Source organism: Brachyistius frenatus, unplaced genomic scaffold (assembly GCF_029030835.1).
Source record: "Brachyistius frenatus isolate BFR_SWC_R1_liver_20210118 unplaced genomic scaffold, ASM2903083v1 Contig_47, whole genome shotgun sequence".
Classification (NCBI taxonomy): domain Eukaryota; kingdom Metazoa; phylum Chordata; class Actinopteri; family Embiotocidae; genus Brachyistius; species Brachyistius frenatus.
This window is the reverse complement of record NW_027210646.1, coordinates 943,430-962,889: the sequence shown is the minus strand read 5'-3', so window position 1 is coordinate 962,889 and position 19,460 is coordinate 943,430. Positions and strand designations below refer to the sequence as shown.

Genomic DNA, 19,460 nt, shown 5'->3' with positions numbered 1-19,460 from the left:
GGTGGAGTTGTACAGTCTGACCAACGCACCATTTCAGTAATAACACGAAATTAGTGTCTATATACGTCTCATTGCCTAAATTTGTTCTATATATAGAGTAGAATAAGAAACCCAAATATACTTTATAGATACTTTATTGTCCCAGGCTATACAAAGAAAACTTTCCGTTTTGGCTGCCAAAACGTTTTTTTCTTTCCTGATTATGGAGCTCGTATACAAATATACAGATAATTTTTACTGCACTGTGATACGAGTATTGTGTGTGTATGTGTGTGCTTTTTCTGATATGCGGCCATGCATATTTCATCACATCCCTTTCTGATACACAATTAATACTTCTTGGAGGTCTGCCCTCTGCACGGGGCTGGGGACTGGAGAGTCAGGGTAGAAGGGCATAGCTTTCAAGGTGCAGGGGAGGATCAAGGACAAAGGTTTCCGCACCCAAATGTTGCTGTTGTGCTTGGTTAAATATTAATAAACCCGGTAATTATATTGATCTATTCATCGTGTCTTCTCTCGCATTGTACCTTTGCGAGGAGCCTCTGAGCGCTGCACTCGCGTCACAATGAGCAACTTTGGACAGATTCTGAAGGAGGTTGGGGAGTTTGGTTTGTTTCAGAAACGCTTACTTTTTGCATTATGCATCCCCACCATTTTTTCAACTTTCGATATTATCGGCCAAATATTTGTAGGCTTGCGGTTCCCACATCACTGTAACACTGACTGGATCTTGGAGCGTGGGCCCAACCTGACAGAAGAGAAACAAAGAAATCTCACCATCCCAGTGAACCAGGATGGAAGATTTGAAAGCTGTAAAATGTTCACACCTGTGGATCTGGATTTGGAAACCATTGAAACATATGGGATTAACACCACAACAGGGTGCGTAGATGGATGGGACTATGAGGCCCCACCAGGTGTTTCCAGCATTGTAACAGAGGTAAACAAATGAACATATCATGTATTCATTCATCATTTCCTTGTAGACTTATCGTTTGAGAACCTTGCTTGACAGGGTTTTTATTTTCTACTCAGCTCTTGATGAAACAACACTTCTTTATTCAATCTATTTGTTGTCCTTCTTCTGTTACCATTGTTCCTGTTTCAGTTTGATGGGGTTTGTGACAAGAGTGGTTTAATTGAGGCATCACAGTCAGTCTCCATGGCAGGTATGATGGTTGGAGCGTTGACATTTGGGGCCATTTCTGACAGGTAATAGACCCCTTAATCTGTCATGAGTTTCAGTGATTTTGCTCTCATAGAAAAGAACTTTTCATATTATTACTCACTTCATAACAATAGTGTCCTGCCAATGGGTCTGGCTTTACAGACCTTTAGCATCCAAACCTTGTTTAGTTTCTCTGTGTAATCATCATGGAGATTTAATAAAGGGTTGTAACAGGTTGATACGGTAATTCTTCAGGATTAAAATGATTTAATGACCATAAAAACGACTTAATCAAGCAGAATAGTGTTAAAATGATAGATTAATATTGTTCTATGAATTTATGAGATGTCACCAATGGTAAAGTGACCCTCGAAGAGTAATGTCTGTTTTTAACAAAATTGTTGCACACCAGAAACCAGAAGTAGATGGTGAGAAATATCTGGAGAGATCAAACTGTATATTTTGTTCCATGAAAGACTTGGAAACATTTATAATTTGATTATCCTTTTTTTTTTTATAGGTTTGGCCGACGATTTACAATCCAGCTGTCACTTCTCCTGCTGCTGCTGTTTGGTGTGAGCACTGCTTTCTCACCAAACATCTATGTTTATATGGTCTTAAAATTTTTCAGTGGGAGTTCAGGTATTGTAATTCCAATGAACACATCTGTGCTGGGTAAGTCCTGTATTTCCATCATTTATGATTATTATTATTGATTTCATGTCTGAAAGGGTAATTCATAATAATAATAAATAATGACTAATTAAGTACACTAAAAATGAACAGCAACATTTGATTCCATTACACATGGCATGATTACGATATTGTGCTACCATGTGGAGTCTCACTCTATATTCACTCCACAAATAAATATGAAACCCGGAGCTGGAACAGAAACAACACAATTAAGGGCCGTGTCATGGATTCACGGTAAAAGAAAATACCTCAGAGCTGTGGCGTACCGTTCGATTCCTTGCATGGGGAACATTGCTACAAGCCGCACGCTTCTCTCCTTGTTTACCATTTTTCTCTCCATCCATCCATCCATCCATCCATCCATCCATCCATCCATTCATCCATTCATTCATTCATTCATTCATTCATTCATTCATTCATTCATCCATCCATCCATCCATCCATCCATCCATCCATCCATCCATTCATTCATTCATTCATTCATTCATTCATCCAAGTGGGATAAATTATCCCTCTAGTGTGTTCTGGGTCTGAGGCACCCAGGGAGCATCTGATCAGATGCTCAATCCACCTCAGCTGACTACTCTCGACGTGAAGAAGTAGTGGCTCTACTCTATGCTCCCTATTAAGGTCGTAGCTCCTTATCCTGTTGCTGAGGTTGCAATGCAGCTCAGGAGGTCAATATTATTTGTACACTACATTTTGACATCTTTTGATGTCCTGCCATTTTTTACATTTTACACAGCTAGCAAAGTAGGCAGGCTAGCAGGCTAAGCAAACCAAATTTGGCAAGTGATGTCAAACCTTCCTCTCGGCGCTCTCACAAACCTCTCACTCTCCTAATGGGTAACTTTTAGTTTGCCAGGTGTGCGAACTTTCCCATCTTATGGTTGCTCATGAACTATAATCTTCTTGAAACAAAAAAAACCCAACATGTTTAATCCTCATCTGTCTTTCAGGGATGGAATGGACTGCTCCTTCAAAGTGTGCTCTTTGCACTGTGACCATCTTGTTGTTTTTTTCATTTGGATTGATGTTATTGTCAGGCATTGCCTATTTGATACATGACTGGAGAATCATGCAGCTGGTGCTCTTCAGTCCTCTTGTCATTGTCCTGGTAATCTTTTACTGGTCAGTAGACTGTCAGACTACATCACATTGACATGTTCTTCCAGTGGTACATACTAAAACATGGCCAGAGAAGTTGTGATTGATTCTACTAAATAATACTTTGGGGTTTTGAACCTGTGTTTCAAAAGGTTTCTCCCAGAGTCACCTCGCTGGCTCGTGACACAGGGCAGGAAGGAAGAAGCACAGAGGGAGCTCCGGCGGGCAGCCAGGGTGAACGGGAGGAACGTACCAGAAGACCTGCTAGACAAGGTGATCAGCATCGAACACACTTTGACTTCAACCAAAATATATCAAACCCTCTCTACGGTGTGTACGTTTTCTAAAGGTTGCCTTTTATTTCTACAGCTAGAGATGGAGAGTACACCTGAAAGAAAAAACATGTTGGACATCTTCCGAATACCATATTTGAGAAAACGTAGTCTAATAATGGGTTTCAATTGGTGGGTTACAATTTGTCAAAATAATTGTTTATGTTTTACAATTTGGTGAAATTCAAAGTGTGTCTACTCTTGTGATTCTAGGTTTGCTACAAGTATTCTGTACTATGGACTGAGCTTGAATGTTGGCAGTTTTGGCCTGAACATCTACCTCACACAGTTCATCTTTGGTATTGTTGAAATTCCTGCAAACATTAGCGGTTTGACTCTAATTCAACGCTTCGGGAGGAGAATATGCCTGGCGTGTTTCCTGTTCTTTGGGGGTACCGCTTGTCTTATGGTCCTTGCTGTCCCTCATGGTATTTATAAAATACTTGAACATGTTTTTATAATTTGAAAAATATATCATAGATGGGTAAATTTTCCAATGTTTTGACAAGTTTATGCTTTCCTTATTCCTTATTCCTTTTTCTTTCTTTTTTTTTTACCTCTCAGATCTTCCTGTGGTGCAAACAGTCATAGCTGCGTTGGGGAAATTTGCTGCTACTGCTTCTTTCAGCACATCATATGTTTATACAGCAGAATTATACCCAACCATTTTAAGGTAATATCACTCTATCATCTACTGATAATAATGAGTACATAAGAAGTCTTGGTAACACTAATAATCATTTCCAAATTAAATGTTTATAATTTTTGTTTTATCATATTCAATTTGCAGATATACAGCAATAAGTAATGCTATACATAGTAGGGGCTGCGTACACAAAATTTCCTATGTAATTTCACAATAGTTGCAATGAAAAAAATGTTACAGCTCATATTCTCACACTAAAAAGTAATTACTGTTAATAGAGTCAGAGTGGGTCATGTTGTTTTACAGCCCCCCTACGAACACCATAATAATAGGGGAAAAGTCAATATTTTTGTAAATATGTCACATTTTTTACCAATAAAAACTTTCTATATTATATATCAACACAATTTTCCTTTTTTTTTGTATCTTGTTAGGCCCACAATATACATTATTGTTCTGTGTAATTATTAAATAGATTCTCAGTAGTGTTACTTGTTTTCTTCAACATATTTTTCTCTGTATTGGTACACAATAAGCCTTTTATTGATTATATACGCTTATTATTTGGGCTCTCACCTGATTATTCATCCTTGAGGTAAAGCATTGCAGCGTGATTCTGAATTATTAATTCTTGCAGGCACAATGGTGTTGGTCTGAACTCCATGTGTGCTCGTGTGGCCGGCATTCTCGCACCGCTGATCGGGCTCCTGGATGTCTACCATCACACCATCCCCATGCTGGTATATGGCATCTTACCCATTGCTGCTGGTGGTTTCTGTTTTCTGCTGCCTGAAACTCTCAATGTTGAATTTCAGGACCACACTGAGCTCAAGTGAGTTGAGTATACCGACTGCATACCGGTAACATGATTTAATATACAAAATACACTAACTGTATTAACTGTCGTCCTTCACCTTTTTTTTCTCATTTAGAAAACCGGTGAAGGCACCAAAGGGGGACAGATACAGCACTGAACACATTATTGATGAGCACAAACTATAAATTGTGATGAAATCATGATCAGACATTTGTGACTCCTCTTTTTCTTTTTTTTATTCGTGATCAGGTTTGAAAGTTGAAAACAAAATTTGTTGTTGTTGTGAAACTGTATTATATATTAAATCATGGATCAGTAATAATACACAGTAATATACAGAAAAACATTGACAAATTTTATTTTATTTCATGGATACTTATAAATTTAGTATAGGTTTTTAGTGCAACTAATAACATTTAATAGGCCTTGATCAAAAGGTAAAGAAGGCATGTCTGACTTCATGTTTATCTCATCTGCTTGTCTCAGTTGTCTAAATTGATTTGTACAATCTGTTGAACATGTGAGTTTTATTTGTTTTTATATGCTTTCTTTCTGCTCTATGATGAAGCCCTTTGTACCTTGTGTTCATGTGTTATATATATATATATATAGGTCTTTCAGAGTCACTCAAACATAAAACGTTTTACAACTGTGGAGCTTAGACTTACTGTTATTGTCCCCCATCAGAAGATAAGGTGCAAAGGAAGTGTGAATTGGATTTCCCACGCATCAAAAGATTAATTAGCAAGAATAGATATATTCATAGACTGTGTATTCGAGCTTGGCACACACTACTTTGATGAGGAGCCTCTGAAAGTTGTGGCAACTATCAATGAGCAACTCTAATGGACAAATCCTGACTCAGAAGGAGACCACAGATTTTTTTTTTTTCTTTGGCTTCTTTCTGCTCTTTGTTCACTGGTGATAATAATTTTAGTCATTCAAATGTGCAAAGTTCACCCTTATTTGTGAGCTCCTCGGACATTTACCAAACAGTTATGTCAGGTGCACAGTATTGATCAGAAACGCTACAAACAGGATCATTATGGCAGGTAGAAATGTAATGCACTGTAAGTTTATGAGAATTCAGGCAGGAGACACAATATAAAAGCTGTTGAGTTGCAACGATTTTAACAGTCAGTACTACACCACAGTAGCAAAGGGAATGATTCTTTTTATTATGATATATACAGACATAGCAATCCCAATTATTAATGCTTTGCCATTTACACAATATTTTACTACTCTACGAATAGTGAAGTGGGATTTTGTTTACACTATTACAACAAAATCAAGTTGATCGCTGATTCTTCTCTGTTCAGATAACTTTACTTTTTTCAATTGCACCATGTATGAACAATAAAGTTTTATGCAAAAATGTTTACAGTAATTTATAGCAATTGGAAACTGAAAAAAAAAAGCCAAAAGCAATTTAATACAACTGACTGAACAACAAGGTGATTGTCATGTTTCATCTATTGTATACTGTATGCAGTATACTGCCCAGTTTTTAAAATTATTAAGCCATTGTTGCAATTAAATTTGAATTCATCTGTTAACACTCATCATTCATGACCAATCAGTACATGCACACACTGTAGAGGTTGGACAGTGTTGACCAATGCATGGTGCCTCAAAGACAGCTTCAGGAGGATTTCCTGGATTGTCACAGTTACTATGTCATCAGCTGAGGAGAGAAACAGAAAAGAAAAGAAAAGAGGGCCAATGATTAGTCATGGATATGACCATAAATATACATTTTTAAAAAAAAATATTTTTCTTGCCTGCTGGTACTCACATTTTCACTGTATATTTATGCCTCAGATTCATCATGCACTACATCGGCTGTATTCCTCAAGATCCATCGGTTCTTGTGTTGAGCGTGTCCAAAGCCCTCATCATAATTCCCCTTTCGTCTGAACAGTTGTTGGTAGTGAAATATGCAGTAGAACTCACCATTTAAAGGTGTGTAACTGTACATGCTAAAAATTAAGCACAAGTTTGTCAGTTACAGTTCAAATCAGTGAACAACGTATTTTTTTTAATGTATTTTTATCATTGGAGTATTTCATGACTCATTTAGAGCTTGTCCCCTCTTATTATTTGTCACCCACAGGTAAAACTAATAGCATTAATGTTTTAACATTTTATATTTCACATGACATAGCCTATAATCTGTAGAAATTGCTTCTGTTACTGGTAATCAATTAAGCAATCAATAAATCAACCAATGAAGTGAATTCAGTGCATTCAAGAAAGTTAAGTCTGCACCATAGGCTGGACATAAAGGTATACAACATGACAGCTGCCAAAAAGTGAAGCCAAAACATCTCGATCAGCCAAAGGTTTGCAGTGCTAGTGATACGCTCCGCCCCCTCCATGTTAGCAGATGGGCCAAACTAAAAGAATGTGTCCATTGAATATATATATATATATATATATATATATATATTTTATTTTTATTTTATTTTTTTTTTCCAAAATGGTTCCTGTCGTTTTAGGTAACTCTAATCACATTTACGTTTGTCTGAGTGTTAATTATTTGTAAAAAAATTTTTTTTATAAATTTGGTTTTAATTAGTTATTTTGCGGTCACTACTGCGCAGACTCCGATCTCAAATGACGTCACCAGCGCGAACGGCAAACGCCATGAGGGAAATCCAATTAGACGTGTTGTCCACACTGGTGACTGGCGGAGAATACCAGATGACGTTTTTTGCGGCTACTTTTGAAAAGTTGAAATTCCGTGTATTTTCTTTAACTGGCTCAGCTGAGCTCATCAATTGAGAGCGAGTTTTTAGCTTTAATATTGCTGGGCTTGCAAATCGCTCTTACCCATTTACAATGCACTGGTGAAAGTTAACCATCTGTCAAAGTTCACGTGTTTATTAATGTGTTGTTTGCTAAATGGACTGAACAGCTGATAAAGCACCAAAGAGGAAATGTCATGGTGGAAGATGGCAAAGAGGAAGAAGGTAAGAGGGAATATTTCTGTATTTAAAAATGACAGTTTCCAAAAGCTTTCACTACAAAGTGTAGTGAAAGTGTGTGGATATGCAACTGTAAAACAGGGCTGCCTATTAAAGCATTTTACCTTCATATAACTACCGTGAAATAGTAATATTATCTTTCTGATGAGAAAAGAGCAGAATTAATAGATTTAAGCATGGCACCAGTGACATAATTTAACGGTACCAGAGCAATCATTCTGCTGAAGTCTTTGCGAATCACAAAATAGCTGAATTCATAAGATTGTCTTTGAACTGGAGGTAAAAGAAAAAATGTTAAATGTTTGTTTTGTTGGTTCTTCAGCTTTTGATTATGGTATCCTGTTAATGAATTTAGTAATGCATTTCAAATATGTCACATGTTTGGCTCCCATCTTATTGCCTGCTCACTTCTTCAGAAAGACATTTACTTACTACAACAATTTTAATCCGGACCATCACATATTCGGGCCAGTACAAATTAAACAACACTCATTTTGATGATCAAAAAACAGTAATTAATTCATTTTGACAAAGATTAAAATTCCTCAAACAATAAGAATCAGCATCAACATATTGCAGGTGATTTTTCTGTAAAATATTCGAATATCCCACCTCAATTTTTTCTTGCAGAGTTTACAGCAGAAGCAAGTTTTGTGAAAAATGTATTTGTCTGCAGTTATTTTTTCCATCTGATAAACTGGCTTCAGACAGGCTGAGCACATCTCTTGACAAGCTGGTTGAAACTGATGAGAAAAGAATGATCTTGGATGAAACACATTTTTTCACAAACACATTTGGATATTTTTAAACCAGACGTGTATTTACGTTCAAATGCAAATCAAACAGTTTTAAAGACCTCAAGCTAAAAATAAACATCCAAACATAAATAAGAAAACCTAACATCAATGATAACCTTATAAATAAATGAATAAGCAACAATAACCAACCTAATTCATTTTCTGGCGAATAAAATTATGTACATGACAACTTCCACTTAAAGAATATCAGAAACACTGCCAATGTTTGACTATTCAGGCATTAAGGTGTTCATCTGATTGATTGGCAGCTTAACTTCCGGAAACGTGGTGACCTGATATGTAACTGGACTGGTCACCGTCTGACACGTAGATGTCGTCATGGTTTCTGGTTGAGCAGTGACGACAGTGGAGGTTTTGGAGGAGTAAAACCGATTGCCAAAGTTGTCTGTCTTCTCATAGTTTTCTGTGACGGCTTTTGTTCCTATGATACTGTTTCCTTCACGGTCAGTTTGCACCTCGAGTACACTGAGCTCTTGATTGGGGTTAAGTTGGCTGTGAGTAGATTTGTTTTGGCCTCCTTTTCTGGGGTCTCGTCTTCTGTTTTGAGCAGGGCTGTTGCATGTCAGCGTCTTCGTTGTCCGAAATTTCTCCCCCACCTTTGGGCTCTGCTGGCATGTTGGGCAGTTTGAGGTTTCTGGTGGCGCGGCATCGCTTTTATCCGTCTTTCTAGCTGCCGACTCGATGGAGATAAACGCAGGTGAAGATGGAGGACTTGTTCGTTGTTTTAGGGAAGCGACCTCAATGCTTGCACCTTGCCTCGCAGTGTTTTCCTGCATTGCGATGCTTTCCTGTATCTGATGTGATTTAGTTCTGCTTGACTCAATGCTAATTTTGCTAATATTGCCAGAGGATGGAGAGCCATGTGCAGCTCCTAAGGACTCTTTGAACAGACATGATAGACCAATAATATCCGACTCCGATTTTAGTGTGGAGACAGAGTAAAGCGCCTTCTTTATGGCTTCCTCTATGTCCACAAGTCTGGCTAAAGTCTGCTCTTTAAGATTCATGATTTCTTCACTGGCTCGCTCAAGGTCTCCAAAGACATGAGCCATTGAGGACTTGCTTTCACTGTTTCCTCTCACGATTGGCAACCTTCTGTCTTGGTTTTCCTCTCTAACCTCTTTTTGTTTCTTTTTGTCAGAGCTGACAACCCAGTCAGGGACGTTCTCAAATACTCTCCTCAGAGACCTTGCATCAACCTCACTCGTGTCCTGTTCACTATCTTCAACTCGACTGAGAATGCTCTGCAGTTCCTCCTGCTTTCGCAAGTTGTCAAAAATACCCATGGCTGCCGTTATGTTCCCTCTCATGATCTCATCCATGTGAACCGACAGCCGCTGCCAGCGTTCATCCTCTGTCTCGGCTCGTCCTCTTCTTTCTCTCATCTCAACTTTGCTCTGTTGCTTTGTTTCTTTCTCGTGTTTGTCTTTACTGTCAGCAGTTTGTCCACATGTGGTACATGATGGATCCGTTGTAATTTGTTCAGGTTTCGGACCCACATGGGCAAGAACAGACACATTATTATCTCCAGATGTGTGTTTTGGGTTTTTGTTATCAGGCTGGGCGATTTTCACTCTTTTTGGCTTTACGGGGGCTGTCTTCACTGAAAATGCCTTTTTACCACCAAATTTCTGACGTGCTTCTTGGAAGTCTACATGGCTTTCATCTGGTTCATTCATATCGTCTTCGACTGGTAAAACCTGGGGGCTTTTCTCCTCTGCTGTGGCATTCATTTCCTGTTTTCCATTAGTAATGTTCATATCTACACGATCACTTTTTAAGCTGGCAGCTGAACCTTGGACTTCATGCCTCACCTCTGTTTCCTGAGTGATCTGCACAGCTTCACCTAAAAGCTCATTTCTTTGATGTTCCACTGAATAACTATTAGATTTAAGTTGGTCTTGCTTGTTTTCATCCCTATATGAAATTGATGTCTTCTGCAATGGTTGAGGAACTGGAGGAACCGTTTCTTTCGGTCCCACAGTGTTAGTTTGGGTTGCCTCAGGGTTCTTTGTATTGTTTGCTTGATTATCTCTTTGTTTCACCTTCAAATGTTCTGGTTTCGGTGCAATGAGTGGTTTTTGGCCAATGGGTCTTTTGCTTTTCTCTGAAACAGCACATGTCCCCGGTTCAATAAGGATTTCAGATTGTTGTGGAGGCTCTGCCTTTGCTGCAGTCACCTCTTGCTTCAATGGTTCTAGAGTTGATTCAGGTTTAGTCTTCTCCTCAATAATAGGTTTTTGACCAGACGCCGCATCCACATTTTGCGACCTTTCTTGGTGAGATCTGGAAGCGTTTCTGTAGATCATAGCTGCCCTATAATCTCCTCTTGTGACATTAATGTTGGATCTCTCCAAGGAATCCAAAGCTGCTCGAATTTTACCCTCAAAAACAACTTCATTATCCTCTTGCTGAGCAGTTGTTGTTTCTGAACTGTGTGCAGAGGCCACAACAGTTTGAAAGAGTTGTTTCTGGACTACCTCTGTGCCTTTTTGACTCTTTTTGCTGCACATCTCAGGAGTTTGAACGTCAGAATTGGTGCCTTCATGGCATGTCTCTATATTTCTGTATTGGCCTTCTGATTTATGTCCTGAGATGAAGTTGCAGGCTAATTTTTGGTCCTCATTTTCTTGAGGTAATTCTGCATCTGTTCTCAAGCGTTTTTCCTTATTTGCATTAAATGAAACACTGGGTTCCTCTGAAGATTCTTGAGTGAGGAATTTTTGCTTCTCTTGTGACGAGTAATACAAAGATTTAGCCTCGATTGTGGCCTGTTGGAGGCTGTGGATTGCAGTTTGGAGACTAGACATCTCGTCATTGTCATATACCGCCTCAACTAATTCAGCTTGGTGGACCCTATCATCATCATCCTGTGTCTCAAATTGTAGAGGAGATGCCTGCAATACAACTTTGGAGTCACATACTTCTTCCTGCGCTTGGTCACCACACTCCCTAAAGGTATTCTTTTCCTGCACAGGGGAGAATACCCCAATATTGCGTTCTGGGGAGGACTGACTCTTTTCAAGAGAAACAGTTTGACCTCTGAATGTATCAGAAATGGTGGCAGTTTGAGTTTCATGGTTATTTTTCTTTGGTTGGGTTTGACTTTGGTTTCCAGAGAACATGCTTTTTAGTCTCTTCATATCCACTGGGACCCACTCTGACGTACTTTCCTCTGCCTGATCACCCCTCTGTTCAGAATGAAGCTCTGTGTCCCTTCTAGCCACAGTTTGGTTTTGAGGGAGTTCCTGTTCTTGAACTGTAGGCACAGCCTGAAGAGTTTTTAAATACTCCAAATCTCCCTTTTCAATACAACTCTTGAACAGTTTTACGTTCCCCTTCACTGTGACTTCAGGCCTGATTGATCCTGAGCAGGTTTGATCTTGAGAGGTTTCTAGAAGGCCCCTTGTGTTTGGTTCGGTATAGCCTTTTCTTATCTTTTTATCATCTGTTGGACTCATGTCACCTCTTTCCGGACGCGTTTCATCATACTCTGCACCTTGTGGAGGGCTGTAACTCATCACATCTTCCTCATTGAAGTAATTGTAGAGGGAGTAAACAATGACTTCAGCGCAGTTGTTTGAATCCTCTTGAATGATCACTCCTTTTCTCAGAGAGTTATCTTGATTGAGAATATCCTCCAGGAGCTGAACCGCATGGGCGGTTTTAATCTCTGTGTCTTTGTTGGTATTGAACTGATTCTGGTGAACAGGTACATTCACCAGTGTGGCCCCCATACACCCTTTACTGTCCTCCTTTAGGTAAGTGATCTCAGGTTTTAGGTTTACTCGTGGTAGCAGCTGCAGTATGAAGTTTTGCGCACCACCTTCAGCCACCTCATCATATTTTATTTCAGGCCCACTGTCTGATAATGTAAATTTTGCCTTCTTAGCAATCATTGTCTCGTTCACTTCAATGATTGAACCAGCTGAATGTATGGCTTTTACACGATGGAGGAAAATCAATGTTTCTTTGATGTTCTCCACCATCGTCTCGATTTCATCTTTATTGTGATGCCTGATTTTGTTAAATGGCATTGATTCAAACAGATGGGCTCTGTTCTTTACATTGGCTGTCCGGTAGCCCTCACCTGGCTCACTGTCTCTTGCTGGGATTCGAGTTTTTGATGTATGCACGTAGGAATGCTCTGTTTCTATGTTTGTTGGGATAAACGGGTTGTTTTGGAAAAGAGATGCACTTGTTTTTATCGACTCTCTGAATCTTTCTGAATCAGGAAGGCTTGCAGCCTCCTCCTCCAAGAGTGTGTCATGAGAAGACACAACTTGAACAATGACATTAGCTTGTTCCTCCAAGTCGGTGTCTCTGGTTTTGTTTTTGTCATGTAGATTGTCTTTGCTACACAATTCAAACTGCTTTTTTTGTTTTCCGACAGCTTTTGTCTCAACCCCAGAAATGGAAAGTTTCCCCTGGAACTTATTATCTGGATTTGGCATCGATGTGTTCACAGACTGACTCTCAAATATCTTCCTGGTAGCCTGAACATCTATTCTTGTCATCTCCTCCTCACACTCTCTGTTAGGATCTGGACTAAAACCAACAGATTTGTCTTCCTCTATGATCCCTTTAACACATTCAGTATGTGGCTCCTCTTTTGGTTTCTCAAAATCAGCTGGCGTTTTTCTGAAATCACATCGTCCCACAGTTCTCTCTGCCATGTGCATCTTGGGGGCGTAAGGAGATACTCTATTACTGCAGTTCTCAAATATCAAGCATCTTGAAAGCACCTCTCCCTCGTATCCAGTTTCACCAGCTGTCACCCCTTCTGAGCTCAAAACCTCAGCTAATTCCTCATCCACAGCATCGTCCAACATCAGCTCTGGGTGAGTGTGCTTCAGGAGCCTTCGCAGCTCACACTTCTGCCGCTGGTGGTATAACATTTCTTTGGAAAATTGGGACTGCGTGGGTTGTTGAGAATGTGCCCCAAAATGTGCCCCAAAGTCGTCTTCTGGTCCTGGTTGATGTGTGGCTAAAGGAAGTGAAGGGGGCCCATCTTTCCTTTCTTCTGCCATCTTAGAAGAACAAAGTAACGTTCTTACCATTTTAACAGGAATTACCCATCCAGTGACACTCGTGCTCCAGAGTGGGTTAGCATGCTTACAGGAAGCCGTGTAGTACCATCCAAATCATGCCAGTTGTTTTTGCTTTCCACATTCCAGGTGTAAGTGGGTTAGTGGAACTCCAATGCAATTGCAGCCACGAATGCAGCCATAAAACTTAAAAATTCAATATCTGTTTTGTTATTTCAGGGGCAACTGTGCAGCTCTGAGGAGAAGCAATCCCGTCTTTAGTTTTTGAGCTACAGTATATATGGACACACGACACTGTGGAAGATGTTAATGTTATTGTGACAATGGAAATCCAACGTGCACCCAACAGTTGAACCAACCACACCATCATGCAAAATATCTGGTGACATTGTGCTTTACCTTGGTTAGATTTACTCTTCTCCCAGTGTTATGTGACTGATCAGGTTCCTGGATGGAAACAAAGGTTATCTCAGGTCGGTTTAGTATGACATACGCAATGTCGTCCGGCTGCCAGAATTATGTTTTATTAGTAATTATTGAATCATATACAGTACATTTAATCTTAAACTGTGTGACATGACAGCCCTAGAATAAACTGCTGCATGTTGCTATAAATTTCACTGTGGGAGATGTTTCTATAGTACATGTACAAGAGTAGACTTTTATATTTTAGTATTTATCTTTATTTATTTTTTTTTAGATAATTTTGCAGCATTTAACATTGAATTCATTGTCTTAAGGTTTAATTTACAAGATGTATCTGTTATTAAGCCCCTTTTCCACTGCTGTTGCTGGCTCTGTTCTACTTGACTTTACTCACTTTTTGGTATGAGGTAGTTTTTTTTACACAATGATTGTGAGGATTCTCTCTGGCCAATGAGAGTTTTTATGTCACCTTTTAGTTTCTCTCAGCTCGCCTGGAACCTCGATGAAGGTGATAAAATCACGTCAGATACCGGGTATTATTCACAACTTTTGCCCGGTGGATGACAACGACAAAAAAAAGCAAGTAGAGCTGAGATGCTACCGCCAGTGGAAAAGATGCTGTAGATGTAACGGCTCAAATACGGCTACACTTTCTCTTTCAGTGCTCTAAAACATTTAGCTTGTTTATCTTTTATAAAAGCATAACCCCTCTGAGATAATGCTTATGATATTGGAGTAAAGAAGTATGAAGATTTCAGGGACAGTCTTTCATGTGTGAACTGTAGAGTAGAGATCTTTACCGGTTTTAAAAGCACGCGTGTTGATTCCTTAGGTGCCACTTTTGACAGATAGAGAGCAGACATCGCTTTGACAGAGAAAGACAGTGTCTCCCTGGTTTGGATTAAAGAGCTGTCTCTGAAGTCTGCGATTGACCTCCTCTTTTCATCTGGAGAGACATCACACACGGCAGATTTAATGTGTTTGGTTATGACACAAATTGAAGTGTATGGTACTTAAAAAAAAAAGGGGGCCTAATCAGAGCTGTCTGAGATCCATGCTGACATTTCTAAATAAAGACTGCAATAAACATCATGTAAACAGAGAGATCATTTAAAAATAATTCAAACAATGACTCATTTAATAACATGCAAGTAAACTTCTATGTTCATGTCCAAGCTGTTTAGTACGTTCTAAGCTGATATTTACCAGCTGTCATGTGGTTGAGTTATAAATGTACCACTTGTGGTGGAGCAGCATGGATACCTGACTCCACTGACACACATACTGAGAGTTAAAAGACAGGCAAGTCACTGCAGCCATAGTTGACTAAGCATAGAAGTGCAAAAGTAAACAGACGTAACATTTCAGAATTGTTTATCGTACAGATTTAAATCCACTAGCAGCTGTCTGTCAGAGAAACAAAACAAAACAAGAACTTGGATTTTAATAATTAGTCTTCAGGTGACGAGTTCTTTCTGCAACATTTAGGTTAACCTGTAGTATTTCAAGAATCACACAGCTGTGAAAACTATCAACCATATGCATTATTAGTTTCCACAGAATATATGAAGCCTTATTGGTTTAAAGGAGGAGTCAAGTTTTCAAGAGCAAGCCCCATTCCCCTTTGGTCAAAATACTCACAGAAGATGAATAATTCTCTGTCCCCTCCTCCCTGTCATCTTAGTTTCTTCAAATCTGTGTTAAAATATTTTGGTCTGATTTCCTCTCATTTTGTGTCCTGTATTGAAGCCTCTGCTACGCTCGGTCGCTCCTTCTTTCTGTCTCATTGCTGCTTCAGCGACAGCCGACCCTTTCACCCTCCTGCACTTATTCAGGACTCGTAGCGTGCCGGCTATTTCAGTCTTGCTCTGGAGTGACCTGCTCTGCGCACACCAGGTGGAGTCAATCACAGCTTTCTGCACAGTCACTGTGACACCTCTTCCCTTTCATTCACACTGTCCACCGCTAATACCTGAGTCACAGGATTCGAGGACGGCTTTCCAGGGACTGTTTACCGGGGAGGTGGCTTCTCGTTTGGGCTTTTGCAGTTGCAAGAAGATTCAGACGCTGAATGCAACTGACATGAAAAACTGAACATGTTTTCTTATTTGGTGTTGTGGTGGATGAAATGCAAAAGATTCATAAAGTTAAAAAAAAAAGAACTGAACATGGTTAAAAATTCCCAAAGATTTTAAAGAACTTTGTAGTTTGCACCCAATTACAAATAAAAAAAACACATTTTTATTTTAAGAGCTGCTTCATTTATATCTAAGCAGATTTGTTTTTAAAACTACATTTTTATCTTGAATTGTATTGAGTGTCTTTGTCATTTTGCTTTGCAATAGCCACAATACTTTACTTTAAAGCCGCTGATGCCTGTGTTTTATCTTTTATATATTTATCATATTTATTTATATGTCTATTGTTGATTGCCATGGTGATGTCTTGTTTTATTTTTATATATTTTACCTTGTGGCTGAGCTGCTGAGTTGCCAACTTAATTTCGTCATATTTTTACAATGACAATAAACTGCCTTATATCCTTAATAGCCACTCACTATTTCCTCATTATCAGGCTCAAGGTCTACAATGTAGTATTTATTATCAAGTGGTCTCTGACCTATCAGTGTCTTCGTTGAATTAATTTGTAGATGTTTTTTGTCACAGGTAGTTTATGATTGGGCTTTGTATTATTAGCTTTTGATGCCAATCGAATTTCCTTCATCTTTGTTAGAACTTGTTTACACTCTTGTTTACACTAATACAAAAATATATTTTTAAAATATATGGCCCTCTCTGTTTTGAAAAATACAATTCTGTCAACACCAGCTTTGTTTTCCATAATATCTTTAACAGGAAAACGCACAAATGCTCAAAGAAGAATGACAGGCCAGTAGGTGGCAATAAAGTCTGCATCAACAAGATGTCAAATATTAAAGAACAATCAGAGCGGGCATAGTGAGTTAGTAGCAGGTAGGGAGTCAGGGCGTTCATGGCAGGGCACACTTTGATATATTTAGTTGATGTAGATTAAGATAATATTATCTGGTACTCACCAGCTTCAGAAGCTACAATCTTTTCAAAATCAATGCCCACCACTGTTTTTCTTCTCTCCATCCTCGTCTGATTTACCACCTGGAGAGAGAAATATTAAACATCACTGTTAGTAGTGCAATTATCATATGACTATTTACATGACAATGCAGTTCTCTGCAAAAGTTAAAGCACCCCTGAGCAATGGTGCATTTTTAAAAAATTTATGAAGTGACAAAGAAGTAAGTCGAGGCCCTGCAGCAAACCGACATTAAAAGGGAGGCTTCAAATGTTAACACATATACTAAGTCTGAAAAGTTACGTAACTCATTAGACCTTATAAAACCGATCAAGAAACATCATCTATATGGTAGAGTCACAACAGGGAAAGCTTGCCAGTTTGTCAAAAAAAGCAAAGCGTCACCTGGATAAGCCAGAGTCGTTTTGGAAACAAGTGCTGAAGATGAAGCTTAAATCGAGGAGTTTTGGTCACAGTCAGTCAAAATATGTTTGGAGAAAAACAGTTATAACATTTAATATAAAGAACACTTTGACGACTGTCAAGCATGGGGTGCAAATATTTAGCTCTGACGTTGTGTGGCAGCCAGTGGCACAGGAAACATTGCACACTTAAAGGGAAGAATGGATTTCACTAAATATCCCCCAAATCTTGGTGCAAATGTCCTGCAGTCAGTAAGGAAAGTGAAACTGAAAAGAAGCCGGCTTCTACAACTTTAACATAACTGGAAATCTGTGGGTGGAAGCTGTGCGTGCAAGACAGCCTAAAAATATCTCAGAACTCGAAGTCATCTGCAAGGAAGAGTGGTTGAAAATTCCTAAATCAAGAATAGAAAGACTCTCGGCTGGCTACAGAAAACCTTTGCAAGCTGTGATATCTACTGAACACGTGGTTACTAAGTACAGACTTAGGAGTTAGACAAAACCTTCACCAACAAGTAACAGTGCGTTTGTTAACATTTGAAAAAAGGCCCATTTTTAATGTCTGCTGCAGAGGTTGATTTTACTTCTTTTCACCTAATTCAACAAAGTAATCTGCCAAAACCTTTGCATACAGGTAGTTTCTATTCTATTTCTGAAACTAAAATATTAGAATCCCCAAAAAACAGTAGATGACAACTAAACACAAGTTAAGTTTGGCTGTAACTAAACACAAGTTAAGTTTGTATGTTTGCTTCCATCTTTAAAATATGGTATTATTGTTTTTCTGCTCTTAAACTCGACCTAAAATTTGACCTTTAAGCAAATAACAGTGATTGCATTTACCTTTCGAGTCACATTATCCTCCTTTGCACCACTTTTAGCATCATTTTCAGCAGATATGTGAGTCGTCGGTTCCTCTGCAGCGTTCTTTCGCTGCTTCGCCTTTCTGTTCATCTCTGGGGTGTCTGCCATGTGAGGTGACATGAAGTTTGGGGCTCTCAAACCGCTCTTTATTTTGTTTTGTGTTGTAGCGTTTGACTCAAACACAGCTTTCAGGGCCTCTATGGACCTGCTGCTGCTTTGAAGGCTACCCATTGATTTACTGCGGGTCAGATTGCTTTTGGCTCGAGACTGTTCCGTCTCGTCATATCTCCTCATCAGAGACTCCAGATGAGTCTTTTTGCTTTCTGGAGGAGGTGGTGTTATCTGAAAATTAGACAAACAGGGAAAAAGTGTTTGCATGCAGCTGCAACGATTGTTTTTCCCACTCTGAAGATGCTTTTATGAACTGTGCAACCAGCTCAAAAATGTCTGAATTACCTCTTTTACCACTTCCTTTGGCTTTTCTTCCCCTTCACCTACGGAAGTTGCTTGAATCACTGTGCTTACTTTTGCTGTAGTTTGATACCTGTGCATGCACAAACACCATACTAATGATTTCCTAACATAGAAACACTGCACATAGAAGGTTGGACTGTGTTTAATTGTGACAGAACGAGTGAGGAAGATGAGACTTGTTTTACCGGGCCACTAACTGGGACACTGATGTCGTCTTGTCGCACAGTCCCGCATTCGTCCGGGGTGGCTTGTCATATGACGAGGAGACGCTCCTCAATGATTGGGTCCGCCTCAGGTTGCTTTTCCACTCCATGATCACGTCGTGGCAGCACTCGGTTTGCAAATACCTCGAATAAATGATGGGTAATCGATGGTATTATCTCTGCTGTAGTGCATTTGATCTACAGTCTCTCACTATCATATTCTGTTTATGTTTTAAGCCCAGTAATGAATTTAATTTTTTACAAGTATCTTAACACCTCTCGTGAGCATTACATCTTATCAACTTATAGAAATATCAGGTCATACCATCATAAAAGCATAGCTCTCAATGAACGAACAAATTTAGCAGCAATGATAAGAACTTAAGTTTAATGATGT

The 19,460-nt window shown here is 39.1% G+C and overlaps 2 protein-coding genes across 3 annotated transcripts in view; one reads left to right on the top strand and one right to left on the bottom strand.

Annotated features, from left to right (window-relative positions):
• LOC138623807 (xin actin-binding repeat-containing protein 1) overlaps positions 1-15,884 on the bottom strand; it is a 43,785-nt gene extending 27,901 nt beyond the window's left edge. Inside the window, exons 1-4 of one of the 2 annotated variants that reach the window (XM_069703534.1) lie at positions 15,690-15,884; positions 14,849-14,994; positions 14,022-14,069; positions 8,737-13,604 (exon numbers count right to left, since the gene is read on the bottom strand). In XM_069703534.1, coding sequence (XP_069559635.1) covers positions 8,784-13,604; positions 14,022-14,069; positions 14,849-14,911 — 4,932 coding nt within the window. In that variant the 5' untranslated portion in view covers positions 14,912-14,994; positions 15,690-15,884 and the 3' untranslated portion in view covers positions 8,737-8,783. Of the gene's footprint in view, positions 1-7,217; positions 13,605-14,021; positions 14,070-14,848; positions 14,995-15,689 lie in introns of those variants that run through there. The other variant, XM_069703533.1, reaches the window with a different exon arrangement.
• Positions 566-4,785, top strand: LOC138623768 (solute carrier family 22 member 13-like). Its single transcript, XM_069703456.1, has 9 exons — positions 566-940; positions 1,109-1,212; positions 1,689-1,843; positions 2,824-2,995; positions 3,124-3,244; positions 3,341-3,435; positions 3,517-3,731; positions 3,868-3,976; positions 4,587-4,785. Exons 1-9 carry the CDS (start codon positions 566-568, stop codon positions 4,783-4,785), a joined length of 1,545 nt encoding a protein of 514 aa, XP_069559557.1.
• Positions 15,885-19,460: the final 3,576 nt, after the last annotated feature.